The sequence below is a fragment of the Carica papaya genome, chromosome 8 (genome assembly GCF_054855325.1).
Source record: "Carica papaya isolate Zhongbai chromosome 8, ASM5485532v1, whole genome shotgun sequence".
Taxonomy (NCBI): Eukaryota; Viridiplantae; Streptophyta; class Magnoliopsida; order Brassicales; family Caricaceae; genus Carica; species Carica papaya.
Genome location: NC_142316.1, coordinates 3,401,714 through 3,419,873, shown reverse-complemented (window position 1 = coordinate 3,419,873; position 18,160 = coordinate 3,401,714). Strand labels below are relative to the sequence as shown.

Genomic DNA, 18,160 nt, shown 5'->3' with positions numbered 1-18,160 from the left:
TTCCTTAAACCATAGAGCTGAGTTCTTAGGGTGTCTTGTTAAGTTATGATAATAATCAATATAAACTAAATCAAATCTGACTTTATACTCGATATTCCATTCGTAATTATCCAATAACGACCATGCAAAGTATCCCTTGACATCGACTCCATCCTAATTAATAACTTTGTGAAACAATTATAAATATATAATTAATAACTTTGTTTTAACTATGGTAAAATTTCGTGGTTCAAGTATATATAAAGAAAATTAAACATAAAGTTCAAATTAAGTTTTACAGAAATATTTTTTGATGAGCGGAGAAGATAGATCAATCAATTGATGAGAAGAGTGTGACTTACGAGATAGCTTTTGACAGACTTTGAAAATGTAGTTGATGGTATTCCAACATGTTGATCTGTTATGTAACTATGGTTTTTAAGATCAATGCGAGGAACATTTTTAGCATAGAAAGAACTGTAATAATTTATTCTAACGTAATCATAAGAATATTTCATTAGATTTTCTGATTCTTTTAGAGTGAAATTAGGTAATTAATCCCAACAAAATTCTTCATGCTTTTCGGATAATCACCGAACGTTAGAGGACTAAAATGCCTGCAAAAAAAAAAAATCTTCTGATTATTCAAAAATAATTCTTGTAAAGATTTACCTAAATAATATAATCATACTTATTATGGAACCTCTTACCAGCCCACTAAGAAATCAAGGGTTCGTACAACTGCTTCAAGATCTTCAAAAGAATCTTGAGAATGAGGTTCAAACCAAGGTGGGGAAAGCACTATCCCTATCTTGCCATCTTGACACTATCCAATTTCATAAACAATCAACATTATTATTATGATAATTTAATACAAATATTAGCCAAAAAATACTTTTTTATACACATTTATGTAAGTTGATAAGTAATTATATGTGCTTAATTCCACATTATCTTTCTTAATTCTTTCCTTACTCTCTTAAATTGACTATAGATTCTTTTCTAACTTCGCATACCTTTTTACAATTCCTGAACTCTTTTACGGCAGCAGCATGGGCGAGAAGTAGATTATGGGTGACAATATAGGGCTCTGTTCCCGAATCTCCTTCTTGGCAGGCACTATTCTTCCATTTTGAGCATTGTCCAGGAGCTTTAATCCCTCTATCGTAGCCAGCAACACTATAAACCCATGGCTCGTTGAAAGTGGACCATAGCTTTATCTTGTCACCAAATTCGTAGAAGCAAACGCGTGCAAAATCTCGAAAATCTTTCCTATAGATCCATGGCAAAACACTTAATTAGTATATATCACTCATTAGATTTGACACAGAACAATGCTCATTCTTTTGTTTTGTAGCTTATATCGATGCCAAAAAGTATGTTGAACTATCACGAAAACTAAAAACGATGTAAACACATTATTAACTAAAATATTTATTTAGGTTTAGTAAATGCTTAATAAAAAAACGAACTATTTTCTTCTCTCGAGAATTAAATTTTTTTAATTAAAATTTATGCATTCAATAATTAGAATATGTATAGACATTAATCAAAATACAACAAAACATAATTTATGTTTTGTTGTATTTTGATTAATGTCTATATTTATTTAGGTTTAGTAAACGCTTAATAAAAGAACGAACTATTTTCTTCTCTCGAGAATTAAATTTTTTTAATTAAAATTTATGCATTCAATAATTAGGATATATATAGACATTAATCAAAATACAACAAAATATAATCTTTAAATGATGATACATAAAAATAAATTTAATTCAAATTTATAATATCTTATGTAGAAATAGGTATATCAATCATTTAGTTGTACAGTAAATTAAATTGAAATTTAATAATAATTTAAACTTACACAATATTACGATTTAAAAAATCTTTATACTCCTCCTCGAGAACTAGAGGAAGATCCCAATATTATGATTTAAAAAATCTTTATACTCCTCTCGAGAACTAGAGGAAGATCCCAATGGAAGATAGTGGCCATAGGGGTAAGTCCAGCATATTGTATTCACATACATACTTCGAATAAAAAATATCAATATATATCAAATCATAATTTAAAATTTTGGGATCGAGAACTTGGAATTCTCACCATTTTTTATGAGATCAATGAGGTCCTTGTAGAATTGAACGCCTTCTCTATTCACTCATTTGTTTAATTTTCCACCTAAATATATGTATATATATAAGTTGAGAAAAATAAAAGAAATAATAAGCAGTCATGAGTTCAAATTGGGATGACTATTATTTGCACTATCGCCTCCGAAATAGTTGTAGTTAACTATGCTTACCGGGTAATATTCTAGACCACGAGATTGAGAATCGAAAGCCATTCATGTTTAAATCCTTCATTAATTGGATATCTTCCTGCATATTTTTGGAATTATCTTAAACTTAAATGTACTTAGAGATGGAAATTGCAAATCAAATATCATATCAAAGAAACACACACACATATATATGTATATACCTTATAACGGTGATAAAAATCGAGTGCTATATCTCCATTACCGCAGTTGGTTCTTTCTGCAAGGTTAAAAAGATATATAATTCATTAATTCTTTGTAAATGTTGAAATAGTTTTGTTATTTAATATTAATGTTACTGACATATGTATGAGACTGAGATGATAGAGAGATCAAACCTGGATATTTGTGTGAAAAATAGTCCCAAATACTCGAATTTCTGCCACCTTCCAGGACTGCCCCTTCATAATGAAATCACAGGACGTACGCAGAGTGTTACATGTACATTTGTACATATATATATATATAATATTTATAAAAAAAGGTAAATATAATAAGGGGAAAACAGTCAGTCCACTTAATTCCATTGATCATTAGTGGAAGAATATTATGCATTTAATTGAATGTGCAAAATATATTTATGTACGTAGTTGCATGCGGCTGACACATATCCAGAGGATGTAATATATCTATACACACACACACACACACACACAAGAAGTTGAGTTTGAAAGGTATATATATATATATATATATGTGATGAATATATAGATATTTAGTCTAAAAAAATGTATACCTGATAGGATGCTGAGGCAGTGCCAAAAATGAAATCGTCGGGAAAGCATTCACGAGTGAAGTCATTTTCTGGATCGTTACATCTTGACCATGGTGACCTTGGAAGCTGCAAGTTATTATAACTTCGATCTGATAGCTTTCTTTGCTCAGTGAGAGCGAAGAAGCTTACTAGGACTAGCAGTTTTAATGCAAAATACACAGGATTAAGAGCCATAAGTGCTTATGGTTAATGTCTAAGTGCTTATGAAAGTTATAAACGTGAAACATGCAAAAATTTATATTTATATTGTACATGCGTGAGGATATATGAGTTAATAGTAAAAGTTCAGAGAATATATACACTTGTGATTTTGATAAAATTGAAACGGCATCCATGAATCTTCAAAGTTAAGATTGAAAGAAAGAAATTACGAAAACATGGAAGGCATGCGCGGTCAAACCTCAAACCTAAACATGCAACTAGAGAGAATATCAAAGTGTTTGCACATATTTATCATAAGCCGCCACCAAAAATAAGTAATAGATAAGTTTCCCATATGCAGCAAATTTTTTCTTTTAATCTAGTAAATTTATTTTGTAATAATATACTATTAATTCTCTTAAATAATTGATTGAGTTGATTATTTCAAAAGATTAAACTGATGAGAAATTACTCGATTAATTATTTAGATTTTAACACATTCTTTATATATAAATCTACTGAGTTGAAAGCGTGAATCATGCACGAAGAAATCGCAATTATAAGTTTTTTTTTTCTTTTGTGAAAAATAAAATTAACCTTACTGATAATGAGAAGCAAGTAGTACAAACCACATGGGATCCGCAAAATTTATCAAAACCTAAAAGACAACCCAGATCTAAAGCATCGACCATAATACAATAATAAGTATGGTCCTAGAAAGTTTTTCTGGTTGAAAACTTTTTTGGGCTCATGACAACTGACGCCATGACCATGTGTAAGAGGGTACTTTTTCTGCAGAAACGTACAGAGAGAAAGAAGGACCTATGTTTCTAATTGTATTATAAGTACATGCGACAAAACCCCATTTATTTGCATTTGATCATTAATGGATTTCAAATAAAATGTGTAAATCTAAGTTTGGACACATTCCATTTGCACAGCCAAGCAAAAAAATGAACTGCCCTTCATCCTTAATCCCACCAGAAGGAGAAAAAAAGACTGCAAAATGGAAACCCTCTTGAAGATAATACTTCTGGGTGTGTGTGCATAGATATATATAGAGAATAAAACACATTTCACTACAAAAATATGCCAGGAATGTATTAGTTGGTGTGAATTTTGGAAGTTTTCGAACTTATATAAATTCAATAATCCTTATCAATAAGTTATTTCCTGTGTTTGTTTCAAGAAAATGCCTCTCTTTCTCAAAGTTACGTCTTATTGTTTTTCACTTATCAACCACATTGTGGTGGATTTTGAAACAAAAATTCCCTTTAGTTATCCTTTACCATCACATATTTTTTCTTTGGAAAAACTTCTGATATTTTTTGTTTGAGTGATCCATAATATAATTCATTAATGAAATTTCCCTTGTAAATTTTCTTGGAAAGTAAACACTACTCAGACACAAGGACTATAATGAATTGGTCAAGAAAAATATCGATTTAAATCCATAGTTCACATATATATTCTTTTATTTTACATTGTATGTTCAGCGGAGGAACATATATAACCCGGTTGTTATTCATTAATGCTACTCGGGTATGCCAATACTAAAATCGGAACATCACTGCAACCAGTTTATGTCAAGTGAGTATTATTTGTCACGGGCGACTAACTCTTCGTCGTCAAGTACCGAATTGAGAAAAAGAAATTCCTTAAACCATAGAGCCGAATCCTTTGGGTGTCTTGTCAAGTTGTGATGATAATCAACATAAACTAAACCAAATCTAACTTTGTATCCAATATTCCATTCGTAGTTGTCCAACAACGACCATGCAAAATAGCCCTTGACATCCACTCCATCTTCCCTAAATTTGTGACAAAATTATTAATACCCAAATAATAACTTTATTTTAACCATAGTAAAATTTATTGGTTCAAGTCTTAATAGATACAATTAAATAAAGTTCAAATTAAATTTTATGAAAATATTAACTACTGAAGGAGAAACTAGATTAATCAGTTGATGAGAAGAATGTGACTTACGAAATAGCTTTTGAAAGACTTTGAAGATGCAGCTGATGGTATTCCAACCTATCGACATCATTAAGGTTTTCTTCCAAAGTTTTTGAATCATTATTTTTATCGCTCCATCCTAAAAATGATTTTACATAAAGAAAAATTGTAAACAATATTCAAATTTTTTTATGGATCGAATAATTCAAACAACAATGATATTATAATAACTCATCAAAATATCACTTACCATTTTCTGTAATATAAATACTTGGATTGTTATAATTATGCTTGATATAATTCACAATCTTCCTTATGCCGATAGGATATGATAGAATATTGTCGGAGCCGCTCTGAAAAATATAGAAATCGTTACGCAAATTATATTAGCACGGATAAATTAAATATGTTAACAATTCTTAGGACTTGAATTTTTTTAATTTTATGTATATTAATTCAATAATCATGGAGGTTTTTTAACTCATACCTGTTTACCAATAAGGATGTCATCTCGTTCCTCTGAAAGTAAAAAAAAAATTATAAAAAATAACAAATATTAACATAAGTACTTTGTTGGGGAAAAGATGGCAATGGCCAACGCCATAATATTTTTTTTTTTTAATTCAAACAGGCTAGACTAGGTTTTATTTATTGTGGTTATCTCAAATAAAATAACTTAACCACTATAAGATGTTATTTTTATCTGGAAAAAAAATGTCATGATTCATTAGCATAATACTCAACTTATATCAGTACATTACACCAACATACTAATAAAATAAATCATAAAATATTATTAAATCACTTATAATTAAAATTCATCAAGTTGTACTCTAAACTCACTTATCCAATCGACATGTTGATCTGTCATGTAACTAGCCTTTTCAAGATCAATACAAGGAACATTTTTAGCATAGAAAGAACCGTAATAATTTATTCCAACGTAATCGTAAGAATATTTTTTTAGATTTTTTGACTCCTTTTGGGTGAAACTAGGCAATCGATCCCCAACGAAATTTTTCATGCTTTCTGGATAATCGCCGAATGTTAGAGGACTAAGATGCCTACAAAAAAATAAATTTTTTGATTATTCAAAAACATTTCTTATAAAGATTTACCTAAACAATATATATCATACTTGTTCTAGAATCTCTTACCAGCCCACCAAAAAATCAAGGGTCCTTACAACTGCTTCCTGATCTTCAATTGAATCTTCAGAATGAGGTTCAAACCAAGGTGGGGAAAGCACTATTCCTATCTTGCCATCTTGACACTATCCAATTTCATAAACTATTATTACGATTATAATAATTAAATACAAATATTAGCTAAAAATGCTTTTTTATACACATTTATATAAGTTGATAAGTAATTATATAAGCTTAATTCCAAATTATTTTGCTTAATTCTTTCATTTTTTTCTTAAATTGCTTCTAGATTTTTTACAATTCCGCATACCTTTTTACAATTTCTGAACTCTTTTACGGCAGCGGCATGGGCGAGAAGTAGATTATGAGTGACAATATAAGGCTCTGTTCCCGAATCTCCTTCTTGGCAGGCACTATTCTTCCATTTTGAGCATCGCCCAGGAGCTTTAATCCCTCTATCATAGCCAGCAACACTATAAACCCATGGCTCGTTGAAAGTGGACCATAGCTTTACCTTGTCACCAAATTCGTAGAAGCAAACACGTGCAAAATCTCGAAAATCTTTCCTATATATTCATGGCAAATCACTTAATTAATATATATCACTCATTAGATTTGACACAAAATACTTTTGTTTTGTAGCTTATATTGATACCAAAAAGTATGTTGAACTATCACGAAAGCTAAAAACGATATAAACACATTATTAACTAAAATATTTATTTAGGTTTAGTAAACACTTAATAAAAAAAAGAACTATTTTCTTCCCCCGAGAATTAAATTTTTTTTAATAAAAATTTATGCATTAAATAATTAGGACATATATAGACATTAATCAAAATACAACAAAACATAACCTCTAAATAATGATACATAAAAATAAATTTGATTCGAATTTACAATATCTTATGTAGAAATAGATATATCAATCATTTAGTTGTTTAGTAAATTGAATTGAAATTTAATAATAATTTAAACTTACACAATACTACGATTTAAAAAACCTTTATACTCCTCCTCGAGAACCAGGGGAAGATCCCAATGAAAGATAGTGGCCATAGGGGAAAGTCCTGCATATTGTGTTCACATACATACTTCAAATTAAAGATATCAATATATATCAAATTATAATTTAAAATTTTGGGATCGAGAACTTGGAATTCTCACCGTTTTCTATGAGGTCATTAATGAGGTCCTTGTAGAATTGAACTCCTTCTCTATTTACTCCTTTGCTTAATTTTCCACCTAAATATATGTACATATATAAATTCAGAAAAAGAAAAAGAATAACAAGTAATTATGAGTTCAAATTGGGATGACTATTATTTGCACTATCGCCTCGGAAATAGTTGTAGTTAACTATGCTTACCGGGTAATATTCTAGACCACGAGATTGAGAATCGAAAGCCATTCATGTTTAAATCCTTCATTAATTGGATATCTTCCTGCATATTTTTGGAATTATCTTAAACTTAAATGTACTTAGAGATGGAAATTGCAAATCAAATATCATATCAAAGAAACCACACACATATATATGTATATACCTTATAACGGTGATAAAAATCAAGTGCTATATCTCCATTACCGCAGTTGGTTCTTTCTGCAAGGTTAAAAAGATATATAATTCATTAATTCTTTTTAAATGTTGAAATAGTTTTGTTATTTAATATTAATGTTACTGACATATGTATGAGACTGAGATGATAGAGAGATCAAACCTGGATATTTGTGTGAAAAATAGTCCCAAATACTCGAATTTCTGCCACCTTCCAGTACTGCCCCTTCATACTGAAATCACAGGACGTACGCGGAGTGTTATATACACATTTGTACACATATATAATATTTGTAAAAAAAGTTATGTATAATAAGGGAAAAAGAGTCAGTCCACTTAATTCCATTGATCATTAGTGGAAGAATATTATGCATTTAATTGAATGTGCAAAATATATTCATGTACGTCGTTGCATGCGGCTGATCACATATCCAGAGGATGTAATATATTTATACACACGCACACATATATATATATACGCTAGCTCTAGCTATATATACTTATATACCTTCTACTCATCACTATTTATAATATGTTATATTATGATTGGTATTTATATATTAATTATTGATCAATATATAGATTTTGAGTCTAAAAAGAAATTTATACCTGGTAGGACGCTGAGGCAGTGCCAAAAATGAAATCGTCGGGAAAACATTCACGCCTGAAGTTATTTTCTGGATCGTTACATCTTGACCATGGCGACCTAGGAAGCTGCAAGTTATTATAGCTTCGATCAGATAGCTTTCTTTGCTCAGTGAGAGCCAAGAAGCTTACCAGGACTAGCAGTTTCAACACAAAATACACAGGATTAAGAGCCATAAGTGCTTATACTTAATCTCCAAATGCTTGTGGTTTCGGGTGTTTGTGGTGGTGGCTTTTTATACAGGTCCGGGCAGCCGCCACTGCATGAAAGTTATAAACGTGAAGCATGCAAATACATATATGTATATTTATATATTATAGATGCATGAGAATATATGAGTTAAAAGTAAAAGCTAAGAGAATATATACTCTTGTGATTGTGATAAACTTGAAATGTTATTCATGAATCTTCAAGTTAATAGATTCAGTCAATCAGTTTATAATATAGGCAGAGTTTGAAAGAAAGAAATTAAGAAAGGATGGAAGGCTTGGGCGGAAAAACCTCAAACCTAAACCTGCAACGTTGAAAGAAAGAGAATATCAAAGTTGTAATGATAAAGATGACATGCTTGCATATATTTATCATATGCCGCCACCCAAAAGAATTAATAGATTAATTTTTTCACTTAGAGCAGAAATTCTTTTTCGTTTATTTCAGGGATTTAGTCTTTAATCACGCAACTCTAATTTTTAGGGGTTAGATTATTATTTGTTAATTTCCGTAAGTAATTTATTGAATTGATTATACTGAAAGATAAACTGATAAAATATTATTCAATTAATTATTTATATTTTATTACGTTTGTTGATAAGTGAATATTCATTAAATTAAAATTAAATTTATTAAACTAATAAGAAATAACTCAATCAATTATATAAATTATAATATGTTTCGTTATACATAAATTAATTAAGCTGAAACGATGAATCATGTACAGATTAAACTGATAAAAATGAAATTAATTGAACCAATTATCTGAAAGGTTAAACTGATAAAAGAATGACTCAATCCTAGTACAATTATAAGTTTCTAATTTTCTTTTTCAAAGCAAATAGTACAAACCAAATTGGATTCCTAAAATACAACTTGAACCTAAAGCATCAAACCGCCGTACAATAATAAGTATTGTCCTGGAAATTTTTTTCTTCTTGAAAACGTTTTTCGGCTCATGATTTCCAAAGCTGTAACCATATGTGAGATGGGTACTTTCTCTGCAGGAACGTACAGAGAGAGAAAGAAAGAAGGACCCATATTTCTAATTGCATTGTAAGTACATTCGACAAAACCCTATTTATGTACATTTAATCATTAATGGGTTTCACATAAAACGTTCAAATCTATGCTTGGACACATTCCATCTGCACAGCCAAGCAAAGACATGCAGTGTCTCTTCATCCTTAGTCCCACCAGAAGGAAAAGAGGAGGACTGGAAAACAAAAACCCTCTTGATATCGGCGTCTATATATATATATATATATAGAGAGAGAGAGAGAGAGAGAGAGGACAACATTATTTCAATGCAAAAACATGCCAGGAATTCAGTAGGTGGTGTGATTAAAAGAAAAGGTTATCTGGGTATGTGTTTAGACTATTAAAGATTTTATCTCCCGCACTACTTAAGCTTTTTAATGATTGAAACAGGTCTAGATGAAATAAATTGATCTCTCTTTTGACCGTCCTAGTAGATTTTGAAGTACTTGTGGTTAATGCTTTGCCCATCTGTAAAAGATTAATGGGACACCAAAGAGGAGAAAGGGAGGGGCCTCGTTTGTGCTTTGCCCATGTGTAAAGAAGTAATGGCACCAAAGAAGAGAGGACAGTGGCCCTGGCCTAAGAGGAAGGGTGGAAATACCTTAGCCACATGTATGGACAAACCATGGTCTGTGCTCATAGTACAAAAATCTACAAACTTTTTCTGCTTGGAGACTGTAAATTAAATTACTTTCCCATTTTTGTCGAAAAAATTTTAATACCCTATTCATATATCTGTGAATTAGTACCAAATTGAATATGTATATATATATATATAATTAATCAATTTTATATTAAAAAGATTGAACCATGCACTAATAAGTTTTAGTTACAAGAGCAATTGCAGGAATTATGTTCTAGAAATTTTATTAAGTTTTGCTTGTCTCCTTGATTCAAGATATTCTTAAGTCAGTATTTCAGATATATTATAAATTTCTTGGGTCAGATTTTTAAAGATTTGAATACTTAAGTCAGCTTTTATAGATTTGATTAACCAAGAATCTAAATGACTGAAATGGTTTTAGATAAACAAAACTCAATTCAGCTCAAGTTTGGGGCTGGTCCATTAAATTTATTTTAATTTCCAGCCGACTGATTTTTACTTTCTAGGGAATTTTACTTTCTAGTGAAACCTAACCTAACTCTATCCGAATTATATATATATATATATATGTATTAAATATATATATATATGCTAAATTATAACAACAAACATTAGATATACTTGATCAAAATTTTTTAAAAAAAACACCTCAGCGGCCCTGTATCTTCTTTTAAATTTCTTCTTTCCTTTTTTTTTTTCCTTTGAAATGTGAAAAAACCACAAAGGTTGCATTTTTTAGACCTACAAAAGATTTTTGTTGGGCCTGAGCTTTTCTTTTTCTCTCTCTCTCTCTCTCTATATATATCTTTACATACATATGAACACTCTCCATGACAACCATGTTTTAATTTCCGGCCCGGCCTACTCTTTTTAGTGTTGCATAAAATCATCTTGCCCAATTTATAAAATCAATAAGGATTCTGTAAACAGGATGCATAACCAGTTGAAATTAATGCGAACATGTTGGAATTTGTTAATCCACACCTACTTCATTAAGTCCATTCAAGTCAATACATATATATATATATATTCATATACTACCATAAAGGCTAAAGTACGAATTTGGCAAACTTCCAAGTTAAAGGAATACTATCTCAATAACCTTTCATTCCCAAAACTTGGACTCTCAAAAATTTAGACTCAAATTTATTAATACCGCATAACTTGAATCATTATATAAATTTTAATAATTTTATGTATTTTCGATGTAGAAATGAACTATCAAAAATTTATATAAAAAAAGTCATTTGTAGTTTCTTTAATCATCACATGCAAGGAGGTTCTAAATCCGAAGGGCTAATAGCCCAACAATTTTTCAGACTAAAACTTCTAACCCTTAAAAATTTTGAAACTCAATACATTAGTAGTGTATAACCTGATTCATTATATAAAACTCAATAATCATTTATTTTTCTGACTTACTATAAAGAGAATAAAAAATTTACTTAATTTAGTTTAGATTGATCATCAACAAGTTTATCCTGCAAAATTAAAAGTGATAAAGCTACAAAGTAGCTACAATTATATCTAATATGTCGTATATAGCTATATAAATATTTCTAACTATGCAAGTCTCTTGTTTAGTATCAAAAACAGAAAATAAATAATTTATAAACTTAATATCTAATAAATTAACCAGTATTTCAATAGTTATTACTATGAAAAAAAAAAAGACATATATATGTATATATAAATCAATCAATAACTTAAGGTTTGTAGTTTCATATATAGATGTAAATAAGCGTATAAGCTTTTGTTTGACTACTTCTCATCAAAATAGAGACGATTCTTAATTTATTCTTCTGTGTGCTTTAGGGTTTTTTCTATGAGAATGTTATTTTTACACAATTTATAACCCTTGTACTTAGTATAAAATAAATTAGAGAAGAGGGCAAAAAGTTGGAGAAATATTTATAACCTCACAAAGCCAAAGGTTTGTCCTCCTGCTTTCACCATTTTTCTTTATATGAAAATATCTCCTACTGATTTCAAGTTGGAGAAATATTTTTCTAAATGTCAAGGCTCGATGTTCTAATCAAGATTGCCTACATAAACCGAGAACATTGATTCTCTCTATTTTTCATGGTTTTTGAAGTTCTTTTTTTTATTCCTTCTAGCTTTCTTTGTTCCTCGTAAACATTTTTTTTCCATGATAAGTTGTCCAGTTACCCAGCTTGGTATCATCCACCAAGCTCTTCGATTTTTTAACCACCCTTTGGCTAGCAGTTATCCTAACTTCCTCACTCGCCATTATAACCTTTGTTGTTAAAAATAATCTTATTAATAATATTATCTCTCAACTATAAAACCAATATAGGTTTTATAAATTTTTAGTTGATCATCAATAACAATCATCAAAAGGTATACGAAATTTATAGTATTTGAAAAAAGGTACAAATTATTCATTTTAGGACTCTAAGTCCCTAATTGAAAAAATTTAGAGAAAGAAAAAAGGACTTAAAGAAGGAAGAAGCATTTACATACTATATATTAATTAGATTTTGGACTCAATAAAGCTTACATCCATAGTATATACACATATATATGTTAATCTTCTTAAATAATTTGAATCAATTATTCAAAAAGTTTAAGTTGATAGAAAATAATTCAGTAAATTAATTTATACTTTAACATAATTCTTCATGCATGAATCTACCCTGTTGAAAAGTATTAATCAAATATAAATCTATCAAATCCTACAATTTTGATAAAAATAAATATAATTATTTGAATTTAGATATTTAAAATCTTGTACTGATATCATCTTAAATAATAGATTAAATCGATTGTTCTTAAAAAATAAAAATGACTCAATCAATTAATCTAATGTTCACTTAAGCCTACTCAAAAGCTATAACTATATATGCATCAAGTCTACGTACCATCAAAGATAAAACTAAGATTATCCGAATAAAAAAAGTCTACTCGAAAGCTATAGCTATATATGCATCAAGTCTACGTGCCATCAAAGATGAGATTGAGATTATCCCAATAAAAAAAGCCTAAAAACCGTAAATTTTCATAGAAGACAACGTTAGAAATAATTATATATGTTACCACCTATCTCTTACCTTGATATTTAGTACTTCCAACTTATTTTTATAATGTATTCTTATTAAGAGTTATAGTATTACTAATTGTATTTTTTCTTAAATCAAATGTATCATTTAATTACTAAAATGTACGAAGTTTTGTTTAAAAAATGTAATTATAATGTCTCTCATCGCAACCTAGTTAGCTAAAATATTGTTCTAAGAGAAAGACTTGGTAGCTAAAATATTTCTTCTTGTTTCCAATATAATTATATACGCGTCCAACATACATTTACATAGTATGCATATTACTCTAATATTTTTTATTTTAATATACAAGTTATATAGTTCAATTGAGGTTTATTAACTAAAAAGTTGCGTATATACTTATAGATAACTAATTTACTATATGAATCGTACGAATTACATATACATATATTGAGGCGGTCCATTAAAACAATTCTATGACAAAATTGGCCGAAGTCCACATGAAGCATGTTTGGAAGGTCCAAATTTGAGAAATTCTAAAAGGGTAAACACGTCCCGAAGGTTAAAACCCATCTTAATTTTTATTCTCTCCCTACAACATATACATATACATATACATATGCATATATATATATATATATACATATAGCATCATGGATGTTTTTTAACTTTTCTTGATTATTATTATTATTATTATTATTGTTATTTGGATAAAGACACATATTGAATTATGTTGATAGTGGAGGAAGTTGCTTAAAACACCATGGCCTACGAAATTTATAGAAATCATAATTATTACACACATGATCAAAGTCCCTCCAAAAGGGTTGTCCTTAATATGGACAGACCCACAAGTCACGATTGCTTGTGGGAAAAACAATATTATAGTAAATTTTTAAGAGGGTATTGTGAATCCTATATATATATATATATATATATAAGTTCATGGATATGATTATTGTTACATATCAATTATCACACACATATTTATCCTAATACTACTTTCTACTAAACATACATCCAAAATTTTATAGAAGAAAGAACCTACTAATTATTTCTTCCTTAAAATGATGAAGGAATAGGGTCTGGCCTAAAAGGACATGAGGCAAAACAATGTCATGGGTTGAAGATTAGAACCCAAAATTTCCTAATTAAAGTTTTTAAAGAGGGTATAAATATATATATATATATATATAAGGTGTGTGTGTGTGTATGTGTATAGATATGTATATGTATGTATATATATATATAAATGCACATGGAGAAGGAGACAAGACTCACATGAAAGAAACATGGGCTTTTATTTTCATCTCCTTGCTTCCTCTCTTCAAAGCACTTCACTTTTTGCTTCCTCATTTTGTGGTCTTCTTCTTATCCTCTTTGGTCAAATAATTGTTCTTCAAAATGCCCATTACCCACAAAAATAATTACTAGAATATATATTGGAGTTGTAAGTCAAGATTTACTAAAATTTATTACCTTAATTTTCAATATTTTATACTTTTAACTAGAGACTATTTATAAGATGGATTATTATTTGGATAAGTAATTAAATATATTTAAAGGATCATGAGATAAGTATAAATGAGAATAGTTAAACTCTAATGGGTTTGATATGAATACATATAAAATTTATATAAGTCATATATTCATATTTTTTTTACATTTTTTTTATTTTTATGATAGAGATTATCGCTCAATAATATTGTAAAATTTGAAATAATTAGATGACTATTTTTATATAGACCAACAATACCATTCTAAGATGATAAAAAATCTAAACAATAATTCATAATTATTGAATACGATAATTAATAAATTATAAAATATTAAACTATAATTTATCCAAACATATACACGAAGGAGAAAATTCTAATAATATTTACTAGATAAAAAGTAAATTAGATATCTTTAAAACTTCATAATCTAAGTTTAATGGTATTCAAATTCTAAACATGCATGAATTTAGTAAAATGAAATATATATATATATATATATATATATATTATTAGATGGGGAAGATTGCCCTGGTACAAAGAAGAATAATTGACCAAGTTGTAGAGAAGATGCATTAATTAATAGGTGGCCTTCGTGTATCCAAAAGCATAGCACACTGACCCCCTTCATCTTTATCCTATCAACACATTAATTTTATTGCAGATCCCGTAAACTAACAAGTAAATATATATATATATATATAAGTGAAAAAATATACAAAATACTCATATAGTTTCATCAAAATGACCTACTTTATAATATAAATAAATATGAATTCACTATAAAAACTCAAAAAAAATTATAATTTCTTTTTAATCTTTCTCAATCTCAATGCTCGATGCACTTATAAAATTTTAAAAAATAAGTAAAATTAGTATCCAAAGAAAAAATATATATAGGATTATAAATTATATGATATGGTAGTATAATTTATTCTATTATGTAATAAAAATTTTATTTATCGATATCTCACTTTGTAAAATTAATTTGCATTACCATGGATTTCAATGGATAATTTCGATTTTGGCAAATTAACCTCAAAATATAAGGAAAACATATATATATATGAGATGTCATTTTAATTAGCTTAAGATGATAAGTTGAAGAAGGCAATTTAGTAGATTATGTTTGGATTCTAAGGTTTACAATTTAGCTCATTATAACGTTAATTACTATATAGATATATATATATATATGTACATGCATGCATAATCTCTGTTGAATTTTTGAAAAAATAAAAAATAAAAATGTGGGATTTCTGAAAAAAAAAAAGCAATTTAATAATGAGAGGTGACAGAACGGTCCAAAACAGAGCTCAGTGATCACATGGGTTATGGTCCCAAAATTTTGTACCAATTTTTATTTTTAATTTTTGGGAGAAATTAATAGTGGTATGCTCATATATATATATATATATATGAATAACTATACACTACATTTATTTCTGGCTATCATGTAATGTCTTTTGTGGGTCTTCACACAATACTATAACACTTATATCAGTACATTGCTAAAGTTCCTTCCCTCCACACATATATATATATATATATATATATTTATTTAAATTAATTTTTGATAAAAATTTATACATGTGCCAATACAATCATACATAGACATTCAGAAATAAGATAACATAAAATAATCTTTAATTAAATATATATATACACAAAAACAAAGGCTTATTCGAATTCACAGTTTGTTATAGAAAAAAAGAATTAACTATTCAACTAAATTATGTTTAATATCTATATATTAATTAATTAAGTTTGTATTAATGTATATTTAATTATTTAATATAAATATAAAAAAAAACTAACATATATATATATATTGTGAATATGTATATATTTACCTTGATTTTGAAGATGATCACTTTATAAGAATCTATCAAACTACTTTGAAAAGTTGTGTAAATATATGGTCAAAGAAGACATCCAAAGCCTTTACAACTCATTGTAATATTATTCTTGTAATTCACATTTATTAGATATTATATTCTTACTTCTTAACATATGCGTGTGTGGGTGTGTGTATATATATATATATATATATATATATATATATTGTAGTTAACTCCAATATTTCAGTGGATTTTTCGATTGTCAAATAACATGAGTATAATCTTAGCCACTAATCCAAATATAGGATTCTAAGCAATCAATTATTTATCAAAATGTTTGATATTTCTATGAAAGGAAAATCCCATTTATATAATCACATGCATCCTAAAGTAATATATATATATACACATATATATATTCATAATATGGGTTATCTCATTCACAAACTCACATGCATTGCATCATATAACAGTAGCCCTTCATCAAATCATTTTTCCTAAGACACTGTTTTTTTGTTGGCATATACATACACACACACAAATATATATATATATATATATAGAGACTTGATTAGTTATCTTAATTGCATTACTTATTCTAATTGGCCTCTTAGTTAACAAAATATAAAACTAATATAAACTATTCTACTAATTTCACTCATTTCCATATAGTATGAATTCAAATTTTAAGTTGTATGATACTTATTATAGAAACAAAAAATTCAAAAAGAAAAATATAAAATTAACAACAAAAGTTTAATAATCAATGAGATTAGTGACTTAAATTTATTTATTAACTTTTTACTAATTTTATTTACTAATATATATATATATATATATATACACACATATAATTACTTGAACCCACGTTGAATTAACTTTTTTTATTTTTTTTTAAAAAAATTACTTCTTAAATAAAACAAAAAATGGAAGGATACAAAGAATGATGTTGCAATTTCGCAAGAGGCAATTATATTTTGTATGAAAAAGTGCAAAACAAAGTGACCCACTACCATGTTTTCTGAATACTTTTATGCATATATATATATATATATATACATACATACATGTATATATATGTACATATATTATATTAATGTGATGAGCACAAACATGTCTTCCCCCATGATTGGAATCTCTCACTTCTATGCAAGAATTTTGTGGATCACAACTTCCCCATTAAGCTGCGTACAACTGGATAATGCACCATTATTATACTATATTATCCTAGCTATATTATTCACATATATATATGTATATGTATATATTTGTGGTACTTGGACTGTTGCAGAGATAAATATTTCTCAAGATCTCAACTTAAGGATTCGAAAACAGGAGTGGGCTTGACGAAATTTGATATGTCATATTTACATAACTTATTTTAAACATAAAGTTAAATAAGTTTAGGTTTTAGTCTAAGC

At 28.2% G+C, this 18,160-nt stretch overlaps 1 protein-coding gene and 1 pseudogene across 2 annotated transcripts; both read right to left on the bottom strand.

Moving 5' to 3' along the window:
* Window positions 1-314: 314 nt before the first annotated feature.
* LOC148240360 (beta-glucosidase 32-like) lies at window positions 315-3,249 on the bottom strand (annotated as a pseudogene). The gene is made up of 10 exons (XR_015814040.1): window positions 3,037-3,249; window positions 2,639-2,708; window positions 2,465-2,520; window positions 2,286-2,361; window positions 2,087-2,161; window positions 1,933-2,013; window positions 1,847-1,889; window positions 996-1,251; window positions 690-805; window positions 315-596 (listed from the first exon to the last, which is right to left on the bottom strand). The product of XR_015814040.1 is annotated as a beta-glucosidase 32-like (transcript).
* A 1,391-nt stretch (window positions 3,250-4,640) lies between these two features.
* On the bottom strand, window positions 4,641-9,057 carry LOC110822982 (beta-glucosidase 31-like). Its single transcript, XM_022053230.2, has 14 exons — window positions 8,896-9,057; window positions 8,491-8,786; window positions 8,045-8,114; window positions 7,871-7,926; window positions 7,693-7,768; window positions 7,491-7,568; window positions 7,306-7,393; window positions 6,634-6,889; window positions 6,333-6,448; window positions 6,019-6,239; window positions 5,663-5,694; window positions 5,426-5,528; window positions 5,206-5,314; window positions 4,641-5,027 (listed from the first exon to the last, which is right to left on the bottom strand). Exons 2-14 carry the CDS (start codon window positions 8,701-8,703, stop codon window positions 4,814-4,816), a joined length of 1,632 nt encoding a protein of 543 aa, XP_021908922.1. The 5' UTR covers window positions 8,704-8,786; window positions 8,896-9,057; the 3' UTR covers window positions 4,641-4,813.
* Window positions 9,058-18,160: the final 9,103 nt, after the last annotated feature.

Coding starts and splice junctions, on each gene's coding strand:
- LOC110822982 (XM_022053230.2), bottom strand. CDS start 8,703: ATGGCTCTTAATCCTGTGTATTTTGTGTTGAAACTGCTAGTCCTGGTA. Junction 7,569..7,692: donor GTGGTCTAGAATATTACCCG/GTAAGCATAGTT, acceptor ACATATATTTAG/GTGGAAAATTAAGCAAAGGA. Junction 5,028..5,205: donor AGTCTTTCAAAAGCTATTTC/GTAAGTCACATT, acceptor TCACAAATTTAG/GGAAGATGGAGTGGATGTCA.